Source organism: Oryza glaberrima, chromosome 11 (genome assembly GCF_000147395.1).
Source record: "Oryza glaberrima chromosome 11, OglaRS2, whole genome shotgun sequence".
Classification (NCBI taxonomy): Eukaryota; Viridiplantae; Streptophyta; class Magnoliopsida; order Poales; family Poaceae; genus Oryza; species Oryza glaberrima.
In genome coordinates this window covers 5912157-5922490 of record NC_068336.1, presented here as the reverse complement: position 1 = coordinate 5922490, position 10334 = coordinate 5912157, and the positions used below count along the sequence as shown (strand labels likewise).

The 10334-nt window shown below is 37.0% G+C and overlaps 1 protein-coding gene across 1 annotated transcript; it reads left to right on the top strand.

The window, feature by feature from the left end:
• The first annotated feature begins 618 nt into the window (after nt 1–618).
• On the top strand, nt 619–5543 carry LOC127753864 (probable ubiquitin-like-specific protease 2B). The gene is made up of 9 exons (XM_052279315.1): nt 619–850; nt 2718–2901; nt 2985–3152; nt 3232–3366; nt 3905–3986; nt 4081–4179; nt 4263–4318; nt 4407–4482; nt 4575–5543. Exons 1-8 carry the CDS (start codon nt 775–777, stop codon nt 4432–4434), a joined length of 828 nt encoding a protein of 275 aa, XP_052135275.1. The 5' UTR covers nt 619–774; the 3' UTR covers nt 4435–4482; nt 4575–5543.
• Nucleotides 5544–10334: the final 4791 nt, after the last annotated feature.

The following is a 10334-nucleotide window of genomic DNA, read 5'->3' as shown; positions in this document are numbered from 1 at the left end:
GTTCCACCACAAGGAACCTAACCAGTTGAGCTATACTCACTTCGCCAAAATATATCAATTTTTGACTATGTATGTGAAACAATTTAGATGCATAGCTAAAAATTATTATATTTTAGGATGGAGGTAGTACAACAATACTAAAATTTTCTTGTTGGGTTGACACCTGTGCCCAAATGAACAATTTCAGGCCAAATTCCGGCGAGCGAGATTGGTGAAACTTCCTACATTCGTGGGAACCAGAAAGAGGTTCAAAGTCGACCCAAATTTTATCCAAACCATCCAAATATTCATAGATTTTTTATTCAAAAGTTTTATACTACAAGTGCACAAAGACTTTGTCACTGATATATTGATACATGAGCCTAACAAATCGTGATCCCACGGTGACTTCGAAGGTGGAGGATATCAATCCCAGTGTACAGCTGTAGGGGCAGGAGGACAACAACTGGACAAGCCATTCGGCCGTTGGGGGGATCCCCCTGTTGGGCCCGTGAAGGCCCAGATCCAACGGCCACGAGCAGCCGACAAGGGGAACCCCCTCGCTTAATCCCGGCCCTCCACGTGTCACCCGCCCCAGTGGAAACGCTCCTTCTTCCCCAAAGAGGAAGGAAAAACACACACACACCGCGAGGAGGTGAAGAACGAACAAAGGCGAGTAGTGTGAAACCGTCCCCGAATTCGAGCTCCCGCTTCCTCCCCCCACTTTTTATCCCCACCCCCGGATCGAAACCCTAGGCCGCGAGCCATTCCTGCCCCCCCCCCATCCCCGCCGCCATGGCGCCCCGCCGCCGCACCCGGAGCAGCGGCTGCGACCAGGTCACCGTCGTCGACCTCGTCGACAGCGACGAAGGTGAGCGCCCAAATCTCCTCTCCCTGTTTTTAATTTCGTTTTGTTCTTTTAATTCTGTGTGTGTTTGTGTTGCGCTCTTGTTGATCTGATTGCTGCGGTGGTGGTGGTGGGAGGAAGACGGCGTTTGGCTCTGTTTTCTGTTTTCTTGGGAATGGGGAGGGGTTCTAGACTTGTAGGTCCCCTGGGGGTGGTGACAGGAAGTCGGATTTTCTTTTTTAGTTTTGTTAGATTAGATTTAATTCTGGTGCTGGTTCTGATGATGCTGGCTCTATGTGGTGGAATTTGGAAATGGGCAAACTTTTGTAGGTTCACTGCTGCATATTTTTTTTCTTTTCTTTGATTGTGTAGGGCCTATACCTTCTTTCATTTGTTTATCTACACTTTATCATATCATTTGTTTATTATAGGCCCTAGATCTTTAGGATTTGTAACTGGCTCTAAACTAAAGGCGAGAAGGGTCACTCAGGCTGCATATTCTTATGCGGGAGCTTTTAGAACAGTTCCATGGATCCATTGCATCGTTGGGTAGCTAATGTGCTGTTGATGATGTAATATGGTTGATTGTTTTGCCGGGTAATGTTGATTACATGTTACATGGCTTGATTTTGCTATCTGGTGCTTGTTTGGGTAACCTTTTAGTGCGCCCACACTGTGTTGTTGATTTAATGCGTATATCACCTATAGTTGGTATATACCTTGTATATATAACTGTGTGTATGCTGTAAATTTTAATAAAAGTTAAACAGCATAGACATTAAAAAGGCTGCATATCATTCAAGAATTAGGTGGAGGTGTCATATTTTACTGTCTGTTATTTGCAACACCTAATCACTGTTTATTATTCACTTCCTTCTATTTCTGTAGCTCATGGTATTTATTTATCCATGTGTGGCAAGCAATAGAACTTTAGTTGCTCTGGTTTATTGGTAGCTCTGTACAGAATTTAGTGCCAACTTTGTCAAACTAAGACCTGGACCTGGAGGACTATAGTTTGTTAACATGTGTTGCCTCAGTGCTAATTTGAAGGATTTCATTCTGGATATCATTTATAAAGTATAATGTTTGTTTAGATTTGTTCACATATTCTAGCATGGTGACTAAACTATTAAGTTATATGTTTTTGCTAAAACAGAGTTATTCTGATAGGTTACGGATTTAGGTATTAGGTGTTTGTGCTGGTTATAGGATTTGGTCATTTGGAGGATCAAGTTATAGGATGTTATTCCATCTACATTGGAAGTTGTAACTGAAAAGAGTTCCATGTGCATCTTGATTAGGAGGATCGGATTGTTAGGTACAACTCTATCGTGGTTCTTCTACTAAGAATTTGTGTTGTTGCTAGGATAAATGTTTGCAGCTCGGAAAAGCAGGTCGCAACCTCATTATGCTTATCTCTATAGTTCAGTTCACTATTCCTGTTCCATTCTGTCCATGCTAGAGTATTCATATTGTTTTTCTTCTGTTATGAAATTTGTTGTTTTTGCGGTATGAGCAACACGATATAACAGTGCCATAGCCTGGACAAGTGTTATCATGCATCAGAACATGGTAGTAATTATTTATTGGTGGCCTGGATGGTTAGAAATATGATAAATGATAAGCATTGCAGTAAAAATGTCCCAGCTATAGTCTGCTTCTCATCCCATACAAGCGGTGCCACCTGGCAGTGGCCATCCTCCCAGTAGTATTTACCTATGATCTAGTGAATAGTGATAATTACAAAAAGGAATAGCTACATAAAGCCAACATTATGTTTGAATGTTGGAATCTTAGTACCATGATGTGAACCAGGCTACTGGAATTTTGGAGTATGTCTTCATATCTTGAGGTCTATAGTCCTATTTTTCATTTTATGTTTGTTATACAGAGTGCAAAAACAAGCGTCCTCGAAGAACCATCAAGCCAGCAGCGAGGAACGCTTCGCAAAGTGCATTGCCTTCCAGTCTTGATGCCCTAAACCCAAATAGAAGGACGCTTCGCACTGCATCAAGCAACAGAGACAAAAAGAATAAAGACAAATTGGATACTGAGATTTTTGAATTATACCTGGAGTATGTCCTGTCTCTCTTTATCTCTCTCTCTTGCATGTGTGCATTAGTTTCCCTTCTTATTTACTTAATAACTTTGTGAATAGGGGTCTTTGGAAGGACATAGATGAAGAAAAGAGGAGTGCTTATGCATACTTTGACTCATTGTGGTTTCACATGTACACCAGCGGACATAATAAATCTAATGTCCTTAAATGGATTAAGGCTAAGAAAGTATTTTCAAGACAATATGTTTTTGTTCCTATTGTTATCTGGTAGGTTGCTTCACTACTACCCTATGATTTATTAATTGCATTATCAAATATATTCAAATTTCCACTTTCTTAACTATAGGGGACACTGGAACCTCCTGGTCTTATGCAACTTTGGTGAGACAGACTACCTGGGTACTGACAAAGGACCACGCATGCTGCTGCTGGATTCACTTAAAACGACAAATCCGACAAGGTTGCGATCGAATATCAAAAGGTCTGATCCTTTCCCCCTTCAATATCTTGCCTTGAAAAGAGTTGTAAAAAGGATCTCTTTGATAATACATATAGATCTATATTGCTACAAGCAATTCGAAATGTTTAAAACAAACTGTTCTTTTTGTTCTGTATGGGAATGCAACAATATACTTTTGGAAATTGGAACAGCCCAGCAGGTGGATATGTTTTTTTCAACTCGCTGGACTGTTCCAGGTGGATATGTTTTTGGACCACAATGGATATGTTTTTTCAACTTCGATATATCCAACATTAGACCCAATATAAGTTTTTTACACTTGGACATTTTTTCGGTAATTAGGATGCTTGTTGGCACAGGCCCATAATCAGTTTATGCTGCTCAGCATAGCCACCTCAAACTTCTGCCTCTTGCTTGTGCCCTTTTGAGGCCTTAGTAGTTTGTTTTCACAGGGACTTTAATCATACAACTCAACTTCTGATAGAAGATTAGCGACTAACTTGTGTACTAGAGTCTCTTAGTTAAATTTGATTCTTCCTTTTTTTTGCTGGTGTACCAGATTTATTGCTGATATTTTTAAAACTGAAGAGCGGGAAGAGAATGAGCAATTCATTAACAAAATCTGTCTTGAGTTTCCTGAGGTATGGTTTTAACATCTCAAAGTGCACCGTTTCAGTTTCTGCATCATGTTCTTCTTGTGTGAATTTCTTATCACGAAACTTAAATACTTTTCAGGTGCCACAGCAGAATGGGGATGAATGTGGTATATATGTTCTTTACTTTATCTACTGTTTTCTTCAGAACAAAGCACTGGGAGAAGATTTCAGCCAGCTGGTGTGTCACACATTTCCACCCTTACCCTGTTTTCCTTTTGCACCTTACAAAAGCTATGCTAATATGTTTTCTCTATGAATTAGTTTGATGATCCAGAAGAATGGGAGAACTTCCGCAAGGGTGTTCATTCATTCCGAGAGTATGTTCTTTTTCTGTATATATTTTTAATTTCCTGTATGTTATAATTAAATTGTGGTCTTATTGTTTTTTCCTTTTTGCTTCTACAGGAACAGAGAAAATGAAATTGCAGAATAGGTGAGCATGGTGGATGGCAATATTTCACCAGCTATATGTAGTTATTAGGTATGTAATGGCTGTTATGAAATCATTGCCTCTTCTATTTTGCTTTTGTCTCTTGTCTTTCTTATCAAGTTTTTCTCTTGTATATGTAACAGAATACAACAGCAAATTACTGGTTCATCTTCCTGGTGGCACAATCTGAGGAAGTATGAAGACTGTCAAGAATTTGTTTGTCATATAGTTCATGCCGTCAAGAGGAAGATGGCTATTTCTCCAACATAAAGCATCTTCAGTGTCACAACATAGTGCTATCCAGATCTTTTGTTGATCCAGGCTATTGATAAGCTGAAATCCCCTTTTTTTCGACAGGGTTCCGTCAAAATTCAGCACCTGTTTAGCCGTATAGAGTCTCAGATGATTCATTTCCTTCAAAAGAAATAGCATATTTGAACGATTCGATACTATAGTAATGCATTGTCTGGAAATGCTGGGTGGGATTTACATCACCTGTCAGAATATTTAGTGTGGGTTATATGATGTATATGAAATCAATGTTTGTATCCAGATTTTAAGTATGGAGTATCCCCCCTCGCAGATAATACCATTACAGTGGGTTCAGATATTATACCATTGTTGCTTTACTTGATATAGATTGCAAATTAGCAGCAGAGATACCAAAACTCATAATATCTTCTCTGAATTGTTGAAATTCTGTGGAACATTGTTTTTTCTTTTCATGGATCAGTACAGTATGTGTGCCCTGTGAGCTGATCCAGATAGCCAAATCAACACACCCAACTATTCAGATATTGTTTATTCTTGTCATAAACACCTTTAGCATAGCCAAATCAATCTGGTGTCTACATGGACTTCGATTCATTTCTGTTTCATGCTTCTGTCAGTTGTTGTTCTGTTGATGTGTGTAATTTACTGGCTGAATAGTTGATCAATCTAAGCAGCCCATCTAGATACTATGGGTGTGTTAGTTCACGTCAAAATTTGAAGTTTGATTGAAATTGTAACGATGTGACGAAAAAGTTGGAAGTTTATGTGTGTATGAAAGTTTTGATGTGATGAAAAAGTTGGAAGTTTGAAGAAAAAGTTGGGAACTAAACCAGACCTATGTTACTGCGTACTGACACAAACTGCAAAGAAAAATTCACATTAGTAAGCTAATCAATCCAAGTTGTGGCCTTGTAAATATTTTTGGAAACCATCCATTTGTGTTGCACATATTTTTTTGGTGGATAAGTCATGCAGACGAAAATATCGGGGGAATTTTCGGACGGAGGTAGTACAAATTTCTTGTCCTAAAATATACCATTATCATCTCAGGACTCAGGCAAATGTATATTGGGAGGATTTTGGGATGGAAGTAGTAGAAAATTATTATATCCATTCTGAAAATATAAAAGGGATTTTCTATTGTACCGTCCTCACTGATCTCAAGCGTCTATTGGAAATCTGAGGGCACATGAACACACACCGCGAGGTATATACAAATTCTGCCATGTCACCACCAGCATCTCAAAAATAAAATAAAGTTGTTTTTTGTTTCTTGATGGGGTACTTCCAAGCTTCATGTCAATGCTAGTCATTTCTGCCATAGGAGTTTCCTAGGTACAAGGTTGTCATGTCTCTCATTTTCCTACAGCTCATTGCATTGGAAAACTCGATTAATTAGCCCTAATGACCAATGACTAATGCAAGTGCTTAATATATATACATAGTATACGATCTGTTTTTATATCCAAACCTGTCGTTCTTCTCGAGGGAGCAAATGTTATTTTATTTTATTTTTTTGGTTTGGAAATATACTTGGCTGGACCTGGACCATATGAGATTCTGACACTATATGCTACAAACACTAATCCAAAGAGCATCTCTCATTGGACTAATTAATCAGGTGCAGACATACGTACCCACGCCTGGGGATATTATATTAGTAGTACTAATTAATCTGCATTTTGCTAATATCATGGTTAGCATTGGCAACCTGCACTGAGCAGAAGCTTTGCTCCTTGTCTGGTTCTGAACAAGCAAAGCCAAATCTGCTCATAACCACTGTACTACTCTCCCGGTATTTTAGCGGGATGGAACATATTTTAATACACTATGAATCCAGATTTATACTACTAAAATATGTCATAGCCACCCAAAATTTCTTGTATATTGGAACGGAGAGAGGACTACTACTATGGATACTTTCTGTTAGATTATTAATAATTCTATTCATTTTTATGTATAACTGGATTGTATTTAGATGTTAACAAATAGGATTAAATATACATTATATTTTATCTTCAAAAGAACAAAATTATGACTTTCTCCGTTCTTGAATTGATATTAGCACTATTCAAGTTCAAACTTTCACTCCTAGCCTTTTTTCCTTAGAAAATTTACAAATACTTGAAAATTTTTTATATTATGAAAGTGTGTAACATCATAAATACAACCATACAACTTTCAATCATCAAAGGGTGTGTTTAGTTCTTTGCGTGTAAAGTTTTTAAAGTATACGGACGCACGTTTAAAGTATTAAACATAGACTAATAACAAAACAAATTACAGATTCCACCTGTAAACTGCGAGACGAATTTATTAAACCTAATTAATCTATTATTAGTAAATGTTTACTGTAGCATCACATTGTCAAATCATCGCGTAATTAGGCTTAAAAAATTCGTCTCGCAATTTACATGCAAACTGTGCAATTGGTTTTTTCTCCATATTTAATATCCCATGCATGTGTCTAAACAATTTGACGTAACGTTTTTGGTCAAAATTTTTTAATCTAAACAAAGCCAAAATATAATCATCAAAATGTACTAATTTGTGGTCAAATCGTGATAGCTGTACTCAACAATACAACGTCAGTTTTCCGCGAGCGGAGGAGTTAAATTGTATTGAGTGAAACTAATAATGTTTTTAAATATGCATGTGCTACATTACTAGTATCATGTTAGTGAATAGTGAGCCCATGTTATATCATGGACGAGTGAGCTGGAGACGACTAGTACTACTACAGTAGTACTCCACTAGCATACGAAGGGTTTATTTGGGGAGTTTTGACAGGTATAGCTTCTTTTAAATCAAAGCTCCACCAAATAATTTAACTTTTTACTCAGGTTATGCTAAAATGTAGTTGTAGAATCCAAAAAATTACTAACTTCTCCGTATTCTTAAAAGCTGACTACCAAACCGTTTTTTTAAATCTTAAACTCCACATAGCAAAATATGGTCCTCAAGCTGACCAAACAAAAAAAAACTGAAATCCTTTATGCAATAATACTAGCTGGCCCGTGGGACAAAAAGAGCTCTATGATTGGTATTCGCACGTGATCTTTACAGCATAAAAGTTCTTTTCTAAAAAAATGCAGATTATGCGCAAGTTCAACTTACAATGAGGAAGATGTATTTTTTTTAAAAAAAATACGGAGTATACTGCAGTTTACTGATTTAAGGAAAAACAGATTTAAAAAAATACTGATATTTGAGCTGAATTTGTGTGTCATAATTGTTCTGAGACTCCACATATACTGACAAGTAAGATTGCATAGAGCCACACGCTCGGCCTGACTCCGTCCGGATCTTCTACGGGCACTGCCTTGTGGTTCAGAATATATACTCCCAAGGATTGCTTCAAACAAATTATTAACAAACCTTTCAATTCATGAACCTTTTAATTTCTACTTACCTTTATTGACATTTAGTATTTCTAGTACAATACCATGATAAGGAATCACAGGAGTAAGATTGTTAGAGATCATGGCAGATAGCATAGTATGAAATATTACAATATTTGTTTATAAATTTGATCAAACTTAAAAAAAATTAAAACGACTTATAGTATAAAACGAAGGGAGTATCATGGATAGTAATGTACTAATGTGTAGCATATCACATGAACATGTTATAAATGATTGAACAAATGAGAGCTTCATGGTGCAATATATTTAGTTAAGAGTGATTATTTTGTAATTTTTCATATGTAACGTATTATAGTAAGATGGTGTGGTGGTGTTTAATCTATGCACCAAACAAAATGTAACATGCACACATATCATTTACTCCATCAGTCCCATAATATAAGGGATTTTGGAGGGATGCGATACTTTTCCTGTTCAGATTGGTAGTCTTAGGAAATATCACATCTCTCCAAAATCACTTATATTATGGGACAGAGGGAGTACGCTTCACATTATAAGCTGCAACCAAATTTTAAATTTTAAAACTTGAGATATCTTTTATCATGGTTTATTTTCCAGAATTTGTTTTTTAAATACTAAGAGCACATATAAAAGTTTTATTCAAAAAATATTTGCTTATAATCAGCATAAATGAAATGATGACTGTAATGGATGTCAGCTACCAAAGCAACCAAATTTCACCATCACACACTTAAAAGGAGAGATATTTACTACTATTTGTCATCGGGTAAGTGTCAACTGTCAATAAAACATAAAATGTAACATTATTATTGGTTTTGCTAGTTGGACGCATAGAAAAAATATATATGACCAGATCTTTCTAACAATGTCGGACTATCGGCTATGAAAATGATGACCAGTCGCCTTCTCCATCTCTCCTCTTATGTGTGACAAGCGACTAGGTTCATGTAGACAATCTCTTAAGTACTGTACTAATGACAGATAATTGACTTATTACATATATATAAATCAGTGGCGGATCCAGAAAGAAATAACAGTAGGGTCTGAGCAAAGTAGATCGAGTTACAGTCCCCTCTCCTATCTACATATGGTAAAAAAAATTTAGTGAGGTCTTCATGGAGATTCTCATAGTCTTCACGCCAATAATAGGGTTCGAAACCCCGCCGCCTCTATGCCGGATCCGCCCATGTATATAAATTAGAATGTGCAACACCACAACATTTAAGAAAAAATAATTATGCACCCCAAAATAGAGGAAACCCAATGATATTCCACATAAATTCCTTTAGAAAAGATATCACCCCAATAATGAAAAACAGATATGCAGAAAGGTGTATAATCCGAACAAGTTTCAGGAGATCCGGTGGTATTGATGGCTCACGAGCTAGACGACCGCCGTACTATGCCTGACGCAAGGGTTCCAGGTCAATCAATGGCATATTGGCATGGCTGCCATGGCATGCCTGTAATAAATGTCTCATTATCTCCATTTACCCTTCCCAACGGCTACCTATTCATCTCAGGTCCTACTTGAGCCTTCACCAGTTTTCCTCATGCCAAAAAAGGCAAAATACTATACCATTTTTTTCCTTTTCTCATGAACATGGAAAGTCAATAGCAAGAAAGTGGTAATTCTCAAAGCAAAAACTATGGGTGTCAATAAAAAAATTTGAGCATTTTAGAAAGAAGCAATAATATAGTGAGTATATTTGAGGAAATTCTGGTTAGCACAATGACAGTTCCAGGTACATGAGTCCACCTACCAGTGGTGCTGTAAATTCCTAGTCTCACTAAAATGATTCTTTCTGTTAGAGGGTACAATTGTGTACTATATGTGAGTGTGGAGTTTATGTATAATGATGTTAGTATCGCCTTTGGGTGTGTTTGGATAATGAGAAAATAAGGGGTGGGATTGGGATTGGAAAATAAATGAAGAGTTAGGATTAAATGGAAGGGGGAGGAATAAATAGTTAGGATTTAAAGATGTCTTTTAGTGGATGGAAAATTATTTTCCATTCCCATTAGCCAAACACTCCTTTGTCTTTCATGTAATTGAAAAATTATTATGATCATGTCATATGAGCCATATTCGAATAGGAGTGAAGGGTCCTTGCATTTCTTTTATTATGTTTTACACCTCTCCTAAAATTGACAAGTAACACAAACATGACATAATAATCAGAACTAACAATATGCCAAGTGCGAGGAGAATTACTTACAGCATGCTATGAACAATTAGCAAAT